General features: G+C 44.5%; 1 protein-coding gene across 3 annotated transcripts in view; it reads left to right on the top strand.

Moving 5' to 3' along the window:
- Nucleotides 1–18,431, top strand: part of TSPAN33 (tetraspanin 33) — a 32,651-nt gene that overhangs the window by 11,212 nt on the left and 3,008 nt on the right. Inside the window, exons 2-8 of one of the 3 annotated variants that reach the window (XM_031023641.2) lie at nt 2,012–2,069; nt 2,737–2,861; nt 3,216–3,290; nt 4,320–4,415; nt 5,734–5,862; nt 6,264–6,425; nt 6,636–7,747. In XM_031023641.2, the coding sequence (XP_030879501.1) occupies nt 2,012–2,069; nt 2,737–2,861; nt 3,216–3,290; nt 4,320–4,415; nt 5,734–5,862; nt 6,264–6,425; nt 6,636–6,737 (747 nt within the window). In that variant the 3' untranslated portion in view covers nt 6,738–7,747. Of the gene's footprint in view, nt 1–2,011; nt 2,070–2,733; nt 2,862–3,215; nt 3,291–4,319; nt 4,416–5,733; nt 5,863–6,263; nt 6,426–6,635; nt 7,748–18,431 lie in introns of those variants that run through there. The other 2 variants (XM_006729217.3, XM_081800116.1) reach the window with 2 other exon arrangements.

Genomic DNA, 18,431 nt, shown 5'->3' with positions numbered 1-18,431 from the left:
TCAGAACCGTTAATTGGCTGTGGGGAGTTTTAAAGGGCAGGCCAAGATGCTCAGTCACTCTGGCAAAGAGCTGTGTCTACAGGCCTCGGGGGGTGACTGGGATCTCTTTCGTGTGGTTTCCTTGCCTCCCCACCCATTCCCCCTTGCTCCCTCAGCCTGCTTGTGCTGGGGGACAATAAGCCAGCTTGCACCTCCAGCCCCACTCCCAGCTCTGCAAGCAGCTCCCTCTCTCCTGGACAAAGAGCATAAGGGCCAGCAGATAACACATCTGGCCCTGAGTCCGAGGCAGTGCCAAATGATTGAGGGGCAAGGCTGGGTATATAGCCAGAGAAGAGTCCTGAAAGATACGGTTTTAGATAAGGGTTTCCATTTACTGCTAAATGCACCAGAAGGCAGAGGCCACTAAGGGAAAATGTCTTTCTGCTGAGGGACTACTCTGACCCTATTCCCTCTCTAGAGGCCCTATTCCCTTCTCCCACCAAAGCCCCAAGACGGCTCTTTCCAGCTGGTCTCTGTCTTGTAGGACAGTGGAGTCTAGCCAGCCATCTCCTTCCCCACTGAGTTGGTCAAGTCCCTGCTGCTGAGAACTCCCTCCAGCCAGAGCTTGGCCCCAGCTATTGCCATGGTGACAGCCAGCTGCAGCTTAGCACCAGCCTGGGGACTGGGCACAAAGAAAGAGTGTCCAAGAGCTGTGAACGCTGGGCTGCCCTGCACTCCTGGAGGCCTGGCGTGGGGGTGGAGGTGGGGCAGAAAAGGCCCCTTTGGGGATTGCTGGTAGTCCCTGACAGGTTTATTCTCTCAAAGAGGAGCCCGGAAGTTTGAAGCGTCTAAACTCTTGCTCCACACTGGAATCCAGGTTTATAAAGATAAAGGCTCCTTTGCCAAGGCAGTCTGGTATTTTACTTACACACATGCATTCATGCATGCATTCTTTCACATTGGGATGCACTTGCATTCTTGCATTTGACACCATTTTGACCCCCAAGAGAGTTAGAGACTTGGGAGTGTGCCTCTACTCAGGCCTGCTTCAGCTTTAACACCTGCCCTTTGGGGGCGCCTGGGTGGCTCAGTCAGTTGGTGTCTGCCTTTGGCTCAGGTCATGATCCCAGGGTTCCAGGATCGAGCCCCCCATCAGGCTCCCTGCTCAGCAGGGCGTCTGCTTCTCCCTCTCTCTCTGCCCCACCCCCGCCCCCATCATGCTCTTTCTTGCACGAACGCATGCACTCTCTCTCTCTCTCTCTCAAATAAATAAAATATTTTTTAAAAACCCTTCCCTTGGGGCACCTGGGTGGCTCAGTCGTTAAGCATCTGCCTTCGGCTCAAGTCATGATCCCAGGGTCCTGGGATCGAGCCCCACATCAGGCTCCCTGCTTGGCGGGAAGCCTGCTTCTCCCTCTCCCACTCTCCCTGCTTGTGTTCCCTCTTCGCTGTCTCTCTCTCTCTGTCAAATAAATAAATAAAATCTTAAAAAAAAAAACCCTTCCCTTTGATGTAGTTGAATTCAAATTCAAAACTTGTGACCCTGGACAAGTTAACTATTAGTAATGCTAGATAATATTTATTGTCAGGCATTATGTTAAATGCTTTCCATGCATTATCTAATTTCACGGTAGTTTTATTAGATGTAGTTGTTTTAAATTCCGATCTTCAGGTACAAAAACTGAGGCTCAGTGATTTGCTTATCAGAGGCCCAGGTTTGACTGACTCCAAAGTCCACATTCTTAACCACTGTTAGTAACCTTGAATTGCCTTAATTTGCTCATCTGTAAAACAGGGAAAATAGCTGCCCGGCAAGGTAACTCTGTTGTGGGGATCAAATGAGATCACCTTGGTAAAAGCTTTTCTTGGAGGCAAAGCAGACAGATGCTATCAACTGTATCTGTTGGGGGGACAGAGATGCTCATCTCTGGCTCCTAGGAAAGTCGTCTTCCTCCTGTTCTTCCTGAAGGTAACTTACAGCGGGCTCTCTGGTTTCCAAAATCTCAGGGTCTGCCTCATTCCGTGTCCACAGGTGATTTCCATGGTGATGGTGGCTGTGGGAGTCTACGCTCGGCTCATGAAGCATGCAGGTGAGCTCTAGGCCCCCCTCCATCTCCCCATGACTCTTCCTCCTCTGCTTCCTTCAGCCCTGGCCCTCTAATACGCTTTCCCACGTAAGCAATGGGGCTAAAGAGGACAGCAACCTTCTAGCCCAATCTTAACACCCTGCTCCAAGGCAGCAGGCAGGCCATGCCAGTTCACCAGGATTTCCCTAAGCTCCCACGAATCCCCCAGGATCTGCCTGCATTTTAGGCTTAGGAAGTGTCTAGGAAAGGAGGTAGGCCTCCGGGAGCAGAGAGTAATCCGAGGCCTCAGCTCCTCCCTCACTCTGTCCTGAAGTAACTCAACCTCCATTCCTGTTCTACTGCACAAGGTCTCCAGGAAACGGAATCTGCAAAACTGGGAGCTAATGCCATTCTAATTCTTTTCTGGAGCGAAAGTGGTTCCTCCTTTCTTAAGCTTGGGAATAAAGGCTCTCACTTTGTTAGCTCCTCAAATTAAATGTCACAAACCCTTCTGGGCCCTTTTTATTCTCCCACGGAGGGGAGCACTGCCTCCCCATAACCGTTGTCCAACCATACTAGAGATTCCCCCTGCAGAGGAGAACAGTTTTGGGGGGCACCCCCCACCTCGTCCCCGGGTATCACTCTCAGTCAGCACCAGGCTCAGACTGAGAGACAGCCCCTCCCCCAGAAGCAGCCTTGGCCTGCCTGGCAGTGGACCCTGCCATCCTGCTGATTGTGGTGGGCGTTCTTATGTTCCTGCTCACCTTCTGCGGCTGTATTGGATCGCTTCGTGAGAACATCTGCCTCCTACAGACGGTGAGTGGTCGGTGAGTGGTCAGGGGCCCCACCAGAAAGACTCCAGCCTCCTCCACATGCCTCTCAGGCTCCTGATGCCATTCCTACAACCTTTTAGTTTCCTCTGCACCTCTCCCCCCTCCTCCCGCCAAGCTTGTGCTGTCTGCTCCCCACTATAGAGCTCAGCCCAGATAACCCAGCACAGGGTGGCCACCCTCAAGACAGCATGGTGGAGGCAGAGGCCTTTATCATGCATGGGGCACCTGGGAGAAGTGCCCCATAGCTCCCCAGTACCCAGTACTCCCCATGGCCCTGGGAGGGGCTAGAGCCCAGCATGGTAATCAACTGTCTCCTTTTCCTGCCTGCTCCCCACAGTTCTCACTCTGCCTCACCATCGTGTTCCTGTTACAGCTGGCTGCAGGGGTCCTGGGCTTCGTCTTCTCAGACAAGGTAACGTTGGGAGCCAAGGGGCCTCCTCAGGTATGAACCAGAGGGAAGAAGAGAAGGTTCCTGCCTATGTTTAGCCTGATTAATTAACCACAGTGCTCCTTCCCTTGAGAAGCATCAGCCTTTGAAAGATTCTCCTTAGGGATGAACGAATGGCCTTTAAAGTCACCATATTTAAAGAGGATTTCCATATTGTAAGGTGTTTTCCTCTGACAGTCTGAGAAGCCAACAGGAAAATAAATTGAATGAACACAAAGTTAAAATAATCTGCAAACTTTAATGGCAAATTATTGGTTAAAACACAATTATCAAGTAGACCATAGACAACATGAAGAATCTTTTATTTCTTCTAAACATTGGTTATTGGGATAAACAGAAGGAAAGAAGGGGGAAAGTAAACGAGATTTTGAGCAGTGCTCACCATAGCTGGAAGTGATCTGCTATTTAGTGACAGTCCTTTTAGTTAAGAACCAGAATTCCTTTCTCAAAGAGCAAATGATTGCCAGGGGGTAGTATTGGACTATAGACAAGAAACTTTGAGGGAAGTAGCAGAGCAAGAAGGAAGAAAGCATGGTGGAAACTATGAAATGGGGAGCCACTGAGTTCATTCAGAATGTCCTAGTAAAATCCTAAAATGATCTGTTTGGAGTCTAAAGAGATGTAGTTCTCTTCTGTCCACTAGAGGTCAGTGTCTCGGTTTTGTAAGCCCTTTTCTACTAAAATATTAGATTCTCTGCTTCGCATCAACAAGTATTTTGTGGTAATAGTGTTCAGAGGTAAATAAATCTTGGATTATCTCGAAAATGTGGCTCTGAGAAGAGGCAACAGCAGGTCCTGTGTTTCTCTTGCCTACTGGTACCTGAGGGCCCAGGGATGGATGGGCTTCGGAACTGGCCATCAACCTAGGACCTGGTTCTGATTTCAAGGCTGACTTACATGAAGAAGGATGACCACTGTCTACTGTTATTCCTGAATGGAGGAGCAGTTAGGGATTAGTCCTGTGTTCTGATTCCCTACTCATGTCTCTGGCAGGCACGAGGGAAAGTGAGTGAGATCATCAATAATGCCATTGTGCACTACCGCGATGACTTGGATCTACAGAACCTCATTGATTTTGGCCAGAAGAAGGTATGGGCTAGGAGTGGGGGGAGGTCAGCTGTGGTCTCAGAGGCTGTAGGCAAAAGTTAATGCCATCCCAAGAGACACCTCACCCTCCAGGCCTATGGACTTCTTCATTACTTTCCAGGTAATGGATTCTGGAAGGAGGTTTGGCAAAAAACCATACATAGCAGAGTGCTTTAAAAGTACTTCTAAGAGAACAGAACAGTAGTGTATACAGTAATCTACCATTTGTGTAAAAAAAGAGGGAGGAAAGAATATGTATTCATATTTGTGAAAGGAATCTACAAGGATATGTAGAAACTATTCTAAGTGGTTACTTATAGGGGGATAAGGAAGTGGCAGATTTTTAAATATTACCTATACAAAAGTTAAGTTTTTTAAATTGTGGTAAAATGTACATAACATAAAATTTACCATTTTAACCTTTTTAAGTATACAAATCTGTGGCACCAAGTATACTCACACTGTTTACATCCATCACCACATTCATCTCCAGAACTTTTTCATCTTCCCCAAATGAAGCTCTATCCATTAAACACTAACTCCCCATTTCCCCCTACCCCAACTCCTGACAACTACCATCTATTTTCTATGAATTTGACCACTAGAGGGACCTCATGTAAGTAGAATTGTACAGTATTTGTCCTTTTGTGACTGGCTTATCTCACTTAGCATGTCTTCAAATTTCATCCATGTTGTAGGATATGTCAAAGTTTCCTTTTTTTAAGGCTGAATAACATTCCATTGTATGTATCCACCACATTTTGCTAATTCACTCATCTTTTGATGCACACTTGGGTCACTTCCACCATTTAGCTATTGTGAATAATGCTGCTATGAATCAAAAGTTGAATTTTAAATAAAAGTGCTTTTGAGACCAGTACTGAGTTCCCCTTCCCTTGGTGCAACTTACTTGGATCCTACTTGCTTTCATGGAGTAATTATGGGCCCATAATATTGAAGATTCTCTTCTGTTTTCTCTGTATTAAAACAAATATTTTCAACACTGATCCTTTAATTATTTCAGCCAATGTTTTTGAACACCTCCTTTTGCAGCCTCTATACTATGCAGAAACTGCTCTCAAGGAGCTCATAGTTGAATGTGAAAAACAAAATATATATACAACTATGGTCGTTATAACAAGGTATATAAAGGTAAAGGCCACTGAGAGACGTGAGCTCAAGGTTTAAGGTTGTGTTTAAAAACAGCCTGAATTTACAAATGGAAGCTGGCCACGGACTTTTGGCTGCTCTGAGAATTCCCCTGGTCACTTCAGTGTGAGGAGTGGGTGATTCTTAACCTCTGTGGTGGGCTTTGTTGCAGTTCAGCTGCTGTGGAGGGATTTCCTATAGGGACTGGTCCCAGAACATGTACTTCAACTGTTCAGAAGACAACCCCAGCCGTGAGCGCTGCTCTGTGCCTTACTCCTGTTGCTTGCCTACCCCAAACCAGGTGAGCCTACATCCCACCTCATTTCCTCCTGGGCAGCAATTTCAGTTACTTCCCGACTAGGGTAGCCACTGTAGGGAATCCCCATTCCCTAGCTTAACCAATCAATTTTGTAGGACAGTTGTCAGATGTTTCTCTTTGCCCCAGTCTAATGGCTCTGTTAACTTTTCACTCCTGCGGTCCACGTGGGGATTCAGAAGGTGCAGGTCTCAAAGCAAGGGAAACTGAACTCAGATCTCCCAGAGGGAAGGAAGCTTGCATTTAGAAACTTCCAAGTTAGGATCCTCCACATATATTCCCTAACAATTTAGGAATTTAGGAAGGGTGGGAAGACCATAAGCTAGGACCTGAAATAAAAAGTTTGGGAATGGGAGTTCCATTTGGCTTTTCAACTCTTTCCCCAGGCAGTGATCAACACCATGTGTGGCCAAGGTATGCAGGCCCTTGAATACCTGGAGGCTAGTAAAGTCATCTATACCAATGGCTGTATTGACAAATTGGTCAACTGGATACACAGCAACCTCTTCCTTCTTGGTGGTGTAGCACTGGGCCTGGCCATCCCCCAGGTAACTTACCCTGTAAGACTTGTGGGTCTTAAAATTCTGCAAAGGCTCCTTTGTTTAGGGGAGGGCACCTGCGGACCAGCTAGGGTGTCAGGCACTGACATTGCTAAGAAGCTGGGGATGGGATGGTGCTAACCATACTGGGAAGATTGAGTCAGGGAAAACAAAGACATCACTCGTTGCTGAGGGCCCAATCCATCTCGCCCCTCCCAGCTGGTAGGAATCCTGCTGTCCCAGATCCTTGTGAATCAGATCAAAGATCAGATCAAGCTGCAGTTCTACAACCAGCAGCACCGAGCTGACCCGTGGTACTGAGAATCCACCCCCACCCTGCACCTCCTCACTATGGCGACAGGCCAGCCTCACCGACCAATAGCAGTGGGTATAGCTCTCAGCACCAAACGGAAATTTGGATTCCAGTTCCCCAGCGACAGCCCAGTGGGGAGAAGCCAACTCCAGCTGGGCAGAAAGCAGGGGGCACAGGTGGCTCAAGTCTAGGAAGGATGCACCTCCCCCTCTCCTCCATCCTAGCCCTCGGCATTATTAGAGTTATTTTGCATTATTTTTAACCTTACACATTTGGGTTTATGGTTTGTTGTTGTTGTTTTTTTAATTTTGTCTGGGCAGAGATGTTTGGGAAACATCAGTTGCACAGAGTCTTGGGGGTACAAGGTGTTGCTTTTCACTGAGGCACTAAACCAGTGGTTCTACCAGGGCTGATACTTACTTAGCCTGCTGGACATACTGATTCCATCTGTTGCCAGCAAGACCTGGCTGGAGAGTGGACACTAACAGCCCTACCTGGAGTCCAGTTGGTAGGATACCAGCTCCAGAAGGGAAGGGAGTGGAACAGGCAGTGAGCTTGGGGTCGACTGGGGACAGCTGTATGTGTTGGGTAGGAGTTGGGATACGTTTACTAAATGCTGCCCTGCCATCCCCCCAGGTAGTCAAAGTGAGCTACATCCTGCCCCTCCCTCATTTCCATGGAAACATGGCAGCAAGGGCAAGGGGTACAACAGCAGCCAAATTCATCCCTCTCCCCCACTCCACCCTTTTTTAAAAGGTCTGGAACCATGCTCTTTATACTCTGCAGCCAGCAGCGATGGGACTGAGCCATTTGTGCCCTTGAATTCCTCCCCTCTGGCCCTCCCTCTCCAGCAAGTGGGGTTTCTTTAACCTTGGCAGTGTGCAGAGGAGGCAAGGTTAACACCCCCGCCCCCATTACCCTGCACCAGAGCTCAGTATTTCTACAGTGTAAGAAGCAGGGATTTTGCTGGGGCAGGGGAGCCAGAAGGGGCAATAAAAGTTTGTTGACCTGCGCTAAATTGGACTCCATGAATTTTCCATTCTGGCAACTAGAACGGGAGGGGTAGAAGGGCGCAGCGGGTGGGCCCTCTCTCCAGGTGGGGACTGGAGACTCCCCTAAACACCACAATACCTCCCGGGCCCCATCCCTCGCCCTATCTCCCTCAACCAGATGCAATCCTCCCCTCCCACAACCCCGCCCCCCCGGTCTAAATTAGGTCGAAAGATTCCCAGTTTCGACCTGGGAACGGCGTAATGTTATCCTAAAACCTGATGTTAATTTTTTCCCCAAACTAAACTGAATTAAAATTGGCCACCCAAAACTTTCAGGACGGGGGTAGGTAAGAACACAGCTGGAAATCAGAGTCTAGCACTCTCCGCTGGGGCGGGGAGGGGAACGAGGAGGAAGAAGGCCAGCTCTTCACCCCTAGTCTGGGCCCTCCAGCCCCCTCCTCCATCTTCATCTGAAGGAGCTTGTACCGCTGCCCGCCGTACTTACAGGAGTACTCAGAAAAAAACGCCAGCGGGGCGCGGGGCTTCCTCACGCCCAGAGAAGCGTGCGAGGGCGGCTAGCCGGGAGGCCCGGCGGGCGCGTCGGGGGCGGGGCCGGGGCGGGGCCGCGCGGCGCTGTGGGTGGTCTCCGCCCCCCGCCCGGGAGGAGCTGGGAGCTGGGCTGCCAGGGGGTGGGTACGTGGCTGCGAGACGCGATTATGCACTTAGTGTTCCCCGAAGTCTCCTCGCTGCCCTCTGCTGTCGGGGGTCTCAGACTGGGAGCTTTGGCCTGGCCGGAGAAAGACTCGAAAAAAATCCCTACCGCGCTGGAGAGAGCGAGTCGCAAGTTCTCTCCCCGCCCCCAGTTTCTTCTAAACGAGCCTTCTGCTCCTGGGAGGGCGCCTTTCCAGCAGCCGCCTGGGGCCCCAGCCAATGTTTAGCTCCGGCTAGTAACACAACGGAAAGAAAAAAATTAAATCATCACAAATAAAAAAATTAAAAGTAAGGGCCTTTTATTCTGAGAGAAGAGTAAGAAAAGCGCGCTTTCTCTGTGTCGAAGACACATTTTATAAAGCATTTTATACTTTTCCTTCTCATGCTGACGCGGACCATCGTTTGGGTTAGGACTTGGGGTGACGCACTTTCCCGGTTCCCCGGTTCCCCGGCTTTGAGGAGCTCACCTGGCAAGGGGCTCGTTTGGGGCCTCTTGGAATAAGAGTACAGGAATGGTGGTCCGCAGAACCAGGGTTCAAATCCAGACTGCTTAACTCCAAACTACACTTTTACTTAGGTCTTAGGGTATCTAGCCTTCTGGGCTTAGACAAAAGGGTCAGGAATTTCTGCCCAAGTCCCGGGCCTTAAAGGGCCGCTAGCAAAAGTGCAGAAGCTTACATTGCAGTTCATCGTTCCTAGTTAGATTCATTCTTCAGTGTCTCTGGTTCTCAGTTTCTCAAGCTTTCTTTCTCTTCGGCCTGATGCTGGGAGAGAAAATGCCCCAATTTTTAAAATGGTTTCTTACTGGTATTTCATGTTTCATTGTGATTTGCTCCCTGGATTTCAGTTTCTAATAACCCTAGTCTCAAACATGTGGTGGGGTTAACGCCGGTATCTTAGAATAGCTATCAAATCTAGGCCTCAGAGCTGGGTGAATGGAAGAAAATTCTTGGGGCTGCGGAAATCAGGCCAGATCGACAGAAGTGTGGAGAAAGGCCCGAAGGAAGGTGAAAATCTGGCTGGGGTGAGGTGGCAAGAAAGGTACTGCTAATTCTCTGGGCCTCAAACCCTACTATGTAAACAGGGACTTTGAGTCCAAGAGTGCAGATTTTGCAGAATGTTCAATGAAATTCTGATCCCCTCTGAATTTGTTTTGTATTGCTGCTGTACCAAATTACCTCAAATTTAAAACATACAAATTTGTTATCTTACAGTTTCGAAAGTCAGAAATCTCAAATGGGTCTCACTGGTCTAAAATCAAGGTGTCATCAGAGCTGAGTTCCTTCTGAGGGCTCTAGAGGATCCATTTAACAACTTCTGGAGGCTGTTTGTTTGCCTGGCCCCTGTTTTCATCTTTAAAATACATCAACCTCTGCTTCTATGGTCACATCTTCTTTTTCTCAGACTCTGACTCTCCTATGTCCCTCTGATTATATTGAGCCTACCCAGGTTATCCAGAATAATCTTCCAATTTTAAGAGTCTTAATTTAACCACATCTCTAAGGTTCCTTTTACCGTGTAAGGTAATAAACACACAGGTTCCAGGAATGAGGACATGGACACTTTGGGGTGGTCGTTATTCAGCCTATGATACCCCCTTCCCACTCTCATGCATCTCTTAAGGTGAGGGAATCCTAGGAAGAGCTTGAGGTGGGCGTTGTCTGGCCTTGGTTCTAAAAATTACCTAACATTTATTGAGTGCTTACTGTGTGCCAGGCACACATTTATTGCAAGTTTAATATGAGGGTCCTTTAATATGCTATTTTCTGACATGTTCTCATCCCAAAAGAGAAGATACGTAAACAGGGACAGGGTCCAGTTTCAAAAAGGGGACACAGAAACCTTCTACCAGAAGAGTTCCCCTGGGCCATTACTCTAAAGAGGTCAGGAACATGTTGTAAACCATACTCTCTCCCCACAAAAAATAAGTTAAGAGTAATTAGATATTCCAAATTGCCATAGATAAAACACTTAGAGAAGGAGATAAAGTGGGGAGTAACCATGCTCTAGAATTTATATTGGAAGTTAAGCCTCTAGAGTCTTCTCACTACCACGCCAGGAACCTGGTAAATCAGTCAGATGAATGGAATAGCATAGATACTCCAGAAGCATTTTCAACCATCTGTACTCACTGACTGATAAATACAGTGATGAGAGGAAGGGGTGATCACTAATAATGTTAGGACAAGTAGATTACGGTATGAGAAAGAAGCAACTGAGATTCATCTGTCACATACACTAGATTGCATTCTAGAGGGTAAAATAACTATTTTAAAACAAAAGAAAGAAAAAAATAAAAGTTGGAATATCATATTGATCCCAGCTGTAGGGAGCTAGAGTGGACAGCTTTTCAGTGCACCTGCCCAGCCCACAGTGGTTCTTCCTTCTTTGGAAATAGGTCCCCTACCCCTCAAGCCATAGGGGTGAATCTTAAGGAGCCATATTTGTACTGTAAGACATGGTCTCCCAGACAGAGCTAACCGGATCAGTCTTAGGCACTGCATTACTTTCCAAAGATCCACAAACTGGGTGGCTTAAAACAACAGAAACTTATTGTCTCACAGTTCTGGAGGCCAGAACTTAAAATCAAGGTGTTGGTAGGGCCATGCTCCCCCTGGCATCTCTAGGGGAGGATCTTTTCTTGCCTCTTCCAGTTTCTGGTTAAGCTTCCAGAGCCTTAACCTTGGTTGGCATTCCTTGGTTTGTGGCAGCTTAATTGCAACCTCTGCCTCCATCTTCACGTGGCAGTCTTCCCTCTGTGACTGTGTTCCAATTTTCTCTTCTTATAAAGACACCAATCGTGTTGGAATAAGGGCCCATCCTATTTCAGTTTGACCGCATCTTAACTAATTACATCTGCAATGACCCTATTTCCAAGTGAAGTCACATTTTGAGGTACTGAGGGGGTTAGGTTACTCAGGGGGTTAGGGCTCCCCTTTTAGAGAGGAGGAACGAGAAACACTATTCAACCTGTAACAGGCACCTAGCCCAAACCATGCCAGACTTCCTTTCCTGGGATTTGGAATTGAGAATGAGATTCTAGTCACAGCCTGAGCTGACTGGTCTGGTGAAGAAAGAGAAGCAAATGGAAACTGAGGCTCAGCCTTCTTACACTTTATGAACTAAGTAGCAGAGAAAGTCTATTTACAGAAAGAGAAGAATGAAACAGATGGGGGGTGGGGAGGCATAGAAAAAAAAGGGGCAGAGGAAGGACGCTCCGGGTGGCAGCTTTCACTACGGTCCTACAACCTTTCTGCAGCTTCACTGCTGCCCCGCCTTGGGTTCCCTGAGACACCGTAGGCTTCCCGAAAAGCTTGGTTTGTTTGCTTAAGGAAACTCAACTTGGTTTCTGTTGCTTACAAGCAAAGCTAATAGAAAAGCTATAATCAGAATAAGATACCCTATTAGTTTTCCTTGCTGCTGTAACAGCCTATCACAAACTTAGTGCTTAAAACAACACAAATTTATTATCATACAGTTCTGTAAATCAGAAACCTGATACAGGTCTCACTGGGCTAAAAATCAGAGTGTTGGCAGGGCTGCATTCCTTTCTGGAGGTGCCAGGGGAGAATCTCTTTCCTTGACTTCTCCAGCTTCTTGAAGCCCCTTCTTCCATCTTAAAAGTCAGCAACACCATTTGTCTGGTTCTCTACAGCCAGAAAAGTTTTCTTCCTTTTAAGGACTCAAGTGATTGGATTGGACCCACCTGCATAACACAAGCTAATCTCCCCACCTCAAGGTCCTTAACTTTAATCACATCCATCTGCAGAGTCCCTTTTGCCATGCAAGGTGTCATATTCACAGGTTCAGGGATTCGAATGTGAACATTTTTTAGGACCCATTATTCTGCCTTCCACAGCCGCATAACAAAATATGTCATGACCATCTGTAATAAGATAGATGGCTGAGAGTTTAATGGTCTTTCTTTGTACTGGTTTTCTTGTAAAATTGTTTCATTTTATTTGAACCACTCATTCGGAAGCTTTGGCCTCCTAAAGCTCTTTTTGAGGAACACAGGGTCAACTCTGTCAGATTCAAGGACCTTTATTTAGCTGCCTTCTCATAGCTGAAGGTTTAACTATCCCGGAAAAACACTGAATGAGGACATATTCCCAAAAGACCTGATTGGAGCCAGGAAGGAGTAAACAGAATGGCATCAAATTGCTTATTCCCCACTAGAGAATTGCATGTATTGAAACGTTATTACTGAGGAAAAGACAATTGAAATTTCTCTGAACAGAGAGTCTGGGGTGAATACCTTGATAAAGGTGTTGTTTCTGGCAGAGGGCTGTAAAGGCCAATTTACTTATAGACACAATAAAGGAAATGTACATCCACAGGAAGGCAGGTAGACCGGTGTAGTCAACAAAGACAAATGGGCCAGGTGCCATTGTAGGACTGGGCATACAGTGGAGAACACAAGTTCCTGCCTTCCCAACTCTACTGAAGGATATAGGTTTATACAAAATATGTTATATCTTATGTCAGGGAGAGATATAGGCTATGGAGAAAAATAAAGCAGGATATGAGGGTAGAGAGTGAAGGAAGAGGTGCTGTTTTGGATGAGGCAGTTTTAAAATACCTCAAATTTAAAAAGAACATTATTTTTGGAAAGAATTATAGACTCACAGGAGGTTGCAAAGAAACATACAGAGAAGTCCCATGCACTTTTCCCTCATCTCCCCGAATGTTAGCATTTTATGAAATTATAGTACAGTATCAAAACCAAGAAAGCAACATTAGTGCAACCCATAGGGCTTGTTCAGATTTCACCAGTTACACATGCGCTCATTTGAGTATGTGTGCATAATTCTAGGTAATTTTAACATATGTATAGTCTTGCATAATCATCACTACAATCAAGGTACTGACCTACATATACGAATTATACTCAATAAAGTTATTACAAAGAAATACTTAACTGTGCCATCATCACAAGACACATCAGTTACCTCTTTGGGGCCACATACATCCCTCCCCACCATCACTAATCCCTGGCGATCACTAATCTGTTCTCCATCTCTATCATTATGTTATTTCATGTGACATAAATGGAATCATGCAGTAGGTACCCTTTTGAGATTGGGTTTTTTCACTCAGTGTCATTCCCTTGAGATTCATCGAAGTGACACGTATCAATAGTTCTTTCCTTTTTATTTCTGAGTAGTGTTCCATGGTATGGATGTACCACAGTTTGTTTAATCATTCACCCTTATAAGATGCTTGGTTAGTTTCCAATTTTGAGCTATTATGAATAAAACTGCTACGAACATTTGTGTACAAGTTCCTGCGTAAAAATAAGTCTTTGTGGGGCGCCTGGGTGGCTCAGTCGTTAGGCGTCTGCCTTCGGCTCAGGTCGTGATCCCAGTGTCCTGGGGTCGAGCCCCACATCGGGCTCCCTGCTCTGTGGGAAGCCTGCTTCTCCCTCTCCCATTCCCCCTGCTTGTGTTCCCTCTCTCACTGTGTCTCTCTCTGTCAAATAAATAAATAAAATCTTAAAAAAAAAAATAAAAAGTCTTTGTTTCTCTTGGCTAAATGCCCAGGAGTGTGATTGCGGGGTTGTATGGTAAGTGTATGTACGGTTTTTCCAGAGACTGACAAACTGTTTTCCAGAGGAGCTGTATCATTTTATATTCCCCAGCAACGTATGAGTGATCCAGTTTCTCCACAGCCTTGCCAACATTTGGTGTTAATCACAGTTTTTCATTTTAGCCAGTTTGATAAGTATGTTGTGATATCTCATTGTGGTTTAATTTGCATTCCTCTAATGACTAATGTTGAATATTTTTTCATGTATTTATTTGCCACCAATATATTCTCTTTGGTGAACTGTCTGTGCATGTCTTGCTCATTTTCTAATTGGATTGTTGGTTTTTTTAATGCTGAGTTTTGAGAGTTTTAAAAAATATATTCCAGGGGCTCCTGGGTGGCTCAGTCAGTTAAGCGTCTGCCTTTGGCTCAAGTCATGATCCCGGGGTCCTGGGATCAAGCCCCATGTTGGGCTCTCTACTCAACAGGGAGCCTGCTTCACCGTCACCCTCTGCCGGCTGCTCCCCCTGCTCATGCGCGCACTCTCTCTCTTTGTCAAATAAATAAATAAAATATTTTTAAAAATAAATAATAAATAAATAAAATATATTCCAGACATTAGACCTTTGTCAGATATGTGATTTGCAAATATTTTCTCCTGGTCTGTAATTTGTCTTCTCATTCTCTTAACAGTGTCATTTTCAGCACAAAGTTTTAAATTCTGATGAAGTCCAATTTATCAGTTTTTTCTGTTATTGGTCATTCTTTTGGTGTTAAGTCTAAGAACTCTTTGCCTACTCACAGGTCCTGAAAATTTTCTCTGTGTTCTTCCCTAGAAGTTTTATAGTTTTACATTTATATTTAAGTCTATGATTCCTTTTGAGTTCATTTTTGTATAAGGTGTGAAGTGTACATTGAGTTTCATATTCTTTCTTATGGATGTCTAATTGCTCTGGTACCATTTATTGTAAATATTATCCCTCCTCCATTGATTTTTTTTTTTTTTTGCTTCTTTGACAAATTTAATTGGGCATATTTGTGGGCTTGTTCCTGAGATCTCTATCTGTTCCATTGGTGAATGTGTCTATCTTTCCACCAATATCACCCTGTCATGATAACTGTAGCCCTATAGTAAGCCTGAATATCAAGAAATGGTTTCTCCCACTTCATTCTTGTTTTCCAAAAGTTGTTTTGGCTAATCTAGAGCCTTTCACTTTCCACATAAATTTTAGAATAAGCTTGTCTATGTCTAATACAGAAACTTGCCGAGATTTTGATTAAAATTATGTTGAACCTAGAGGTTTAGGGCATCAGTTTAGGGGAAAATGACGTCTTTATTATACTGAAGCTTCCCATCCATGAACAGTGTGTCTCTCTAAGGATTTAAGTTGTCTTTTATTTCTTTCATAAGCATTTTATAATTTTCTTTTTTTTTTAAAGATTTTATTTATTTATTCATGAGAGACAGAGAGAGAGAGAGAGGCAGAGGGAGAAGCAGGCTCCCAAGGAGCAGGGAGCCCGATGCAGGACTCGATCCCAGGACGCTGGGATCATGACCTGAGCCGAAGGCAGACGCTTAACCATCTGAGCCACCCAGGCGCCCAAGCATTTTATAATTTTCATCATACAGAGCCTATACTTATTTTTGTCAGATTTATACTTAAGTATTTTATTTTCTTTGGAGCGATTTATAAGGCATGTCTTCTTCAGGGGGAATAGTTGAATAGAGACCTGAGTGCAACAAGAACATGGAGTGAGCTCATGCTCATAGTGCAAAGGTCTTGAGACAGGAGCCTGCTTGGTGTACATAAAGAACAACCAGGAGAACAGCATGTTTGAGGTGGACTGAGCTAGAAAAAGAGTAGTAGCAAATAAGATCCAGGTTGTCAGGGGTTGACAGGGCCTTTGTGAAGTCATGATGAGACTATAGAATTTTACTCTAAATGTGATGAGGTGCCATCAGAGAGTTTTGAACACAGAGATGATATAGCCCAATTGATATTTTAGAAGGACTGTCCTGGCACTGGAAAATAGGCTTAGGAAGGTAAGGGGAAACAGGAAGCTATATTAGGAAGCTCTTGGAGTGGCCCAGGTGAGAGGCTGGTAGCGCAGACCAGGTTGGCAGCTGTGGAGGTGATGAGGAATAGTTGGGAGTCCAGACATATTTCGAAGGTGTAGCTGAGAGGACTGGGTATGAGAAGTTAGAGAAAGGGAAGAGTTGAGGATGACTCTAAGGTTCTTGGCCAGTGCAGCTGGCTAAACAGTGGTGCCATCTACTGAGAAGAGGAAAACTTCATTCTTTTTTTTTTTTTTAAGATTTTATTTATTTATTTATTTGTCAGAGACAGAGAAAGAGAACAAGCAGGGGGAGCGGCAGGCAGAGGGAGAAGCAGGCCCCCTGCTGAGCAAGGAGCTCAATGCAGGACTTGATCCCAGGACCCTGGGAGCATGACCTGAGCTGAAGGCAGACACTTAACCAACTGAGCCACCCAGGTGTCCCTGGAAAACTTCATTCTTTAGCATAAAAACAAAAATTGTCACTGTCCAGAAGAGACCTAAAACCTGCTATCCCAGTGTACAGTCCCAGACCAGCCACATATCTGCAATGTTGGCTACTAGTTGGACTTCCAGAAACTACTGAAATGGCACCATAGGAAGGATGTTGGAGATGAAAGAAGGGAAATGAAAGCAATAGTTATTAAGCACATAAGGACCAAGATTTGTCATGCTGCTTCACATTAATATTCATTAGTTTCCCTATAGCTAAATAGTAATATGCTTTTTTTCTCTTTTCTTTTTTAATTGCTATAAAAAAAAATATATATATATAAACATAATAGTTATTTTAACCATTGTAAGTTTATACTTCAGTGGCATTAAATATATTTACAACGTTGTATTACCATCACCACTATCTAGATCCAAAATGTTTTCATCATCCCTACCAAAAATTCTGTAGTAAACCTAGTAAACCATATTCTACTTTCTGTCTCTATGAATTTGCCTATCCTAAGTGGCTCATATAAGTGGAGTCATTCACTCTTTGTCCTTTTGTGTCTGGCTTATTTCACTTAGCATAGTTTTCAAGGTTCATCCATGTTATACCATATATCAAAATTTTATTCATTTTTATAGTGGAATAATATTCCATTGCATGCATATACCATATTTTGTTTATCCATTCATCTGTTAATGGACACTTGGGTTGTTTCCACCTTTTGGCTATTGTGACTAGTGTTGTTGTAAATATTCGTGTATAAGTATCTGTTTGACTTCCTGCTGTCAGTTCTTTTGGACATATATCTAGAAGTGGAATTGCTGGGTCATATGGCAATTCTATGTTTAGCCTTTGAGAAAACCATGAAACTTTTCCATAGCAGTTGCACCATTTTCTGTCCCCACCAGCAAAGCACAAGGGTTCCTATTTCTCCCTGTTCTTGTCAACACTTGTTATCCTCTGTGTGTGTATGTGTGTTTTAATAGCCATCCTAGTATAGTAACTGCGAAGTAATATCTCATTGTGGTTTTGCATTTCTCTAATGACTAATGATGTTGAGCATCTTTTCATGTGCTTATTGGCCATCTGTAGATCTTCCTTGGAGAAATGTCTGTTCGAGTCTTTGCCCCTTTTTAAATTAGGTTTTGTTGTTGCTGTTGTTGTTGTTGTTGAGATTTAGGCGTGCTTTATGTATCCTGAATATTAATCCCTTATTAGATATATGATTTGCAAGTATTTTCTCCCATTCTATAGGTTGTTGTTTGTCTGTTTGTCTTTGCTTTTCTGATAGTATCCCTTAATGCACAGAAGTTCTTCATTTCGATGAAGTCCAGTTTATCTATGTTTTCTTTTATTGCCTCTGCTTTTGGTGTCATACCCATGAAATTGGTGCCAAATCCAATGTCATGCAAATTTTCTCCAATGTCTTTTTCTGAGAGATTTATAGTTTTAGCTCTTAAATATAGACTTTGATCCATTTTGAGTTAATTTTTATACAGTGTGTACAACTCCATTCTTTTGCATATAAATATCCAGTTTTCCCATCACTGTTGAAAAAACTGTCCTTTCCCGATTGAATAGTTTTGGCACCCTTGTAGAAAATCAATTGGCCATATAAGTGAGCGTTGGTTTTTAGGCTCCCTATTCTATTCTATTGGCTGTCTTTATGTCAGTACTATACTGTTTTAATTACTGCAGCTGAGTAGTAAGTTTCAAAGTTGGGAAGTGTAAGTCTTCCAATTTTATTAATCCTTTTCAAGATTGTTTTGGCTATTCAGAGGCCCTCGCAATTCTGTATGTACTTAAAGATCAGTTTTTCCATTTCTGTGAAAAAGGCTATTGGAATTTTGATAAGGAGTGCGTTGAATCTATAGATCGCTTTGGGCAGTATTGACATCTTCCTATCCATGAACACAGAATGTCTTTCCATTTATTTAGGTCTTCTTTAATTTCTTCAAGCAATGTTGTGTAAT

This window comes from Leptonychotes weddellii, chromosome 12 (genome assembly GCF_054177405.1).
Source record: "Leptonychotes weddellii isolate Sample4059 chromosome 12, ASM5417740v2, whole genome shotgun sequence".
Classification (NCBI taxonomy): domain Eukaryota; kingdom Metazoa; phylum Chordata; class Mammalia; order Carnivora; family Phocidae; genus Leptonychotes; species Leptonychotes weddellii.
Note: the sequence above shows the minus strand (reverse complement) of the source record. Positions and strands in the feature narration are given on the sequence as shown.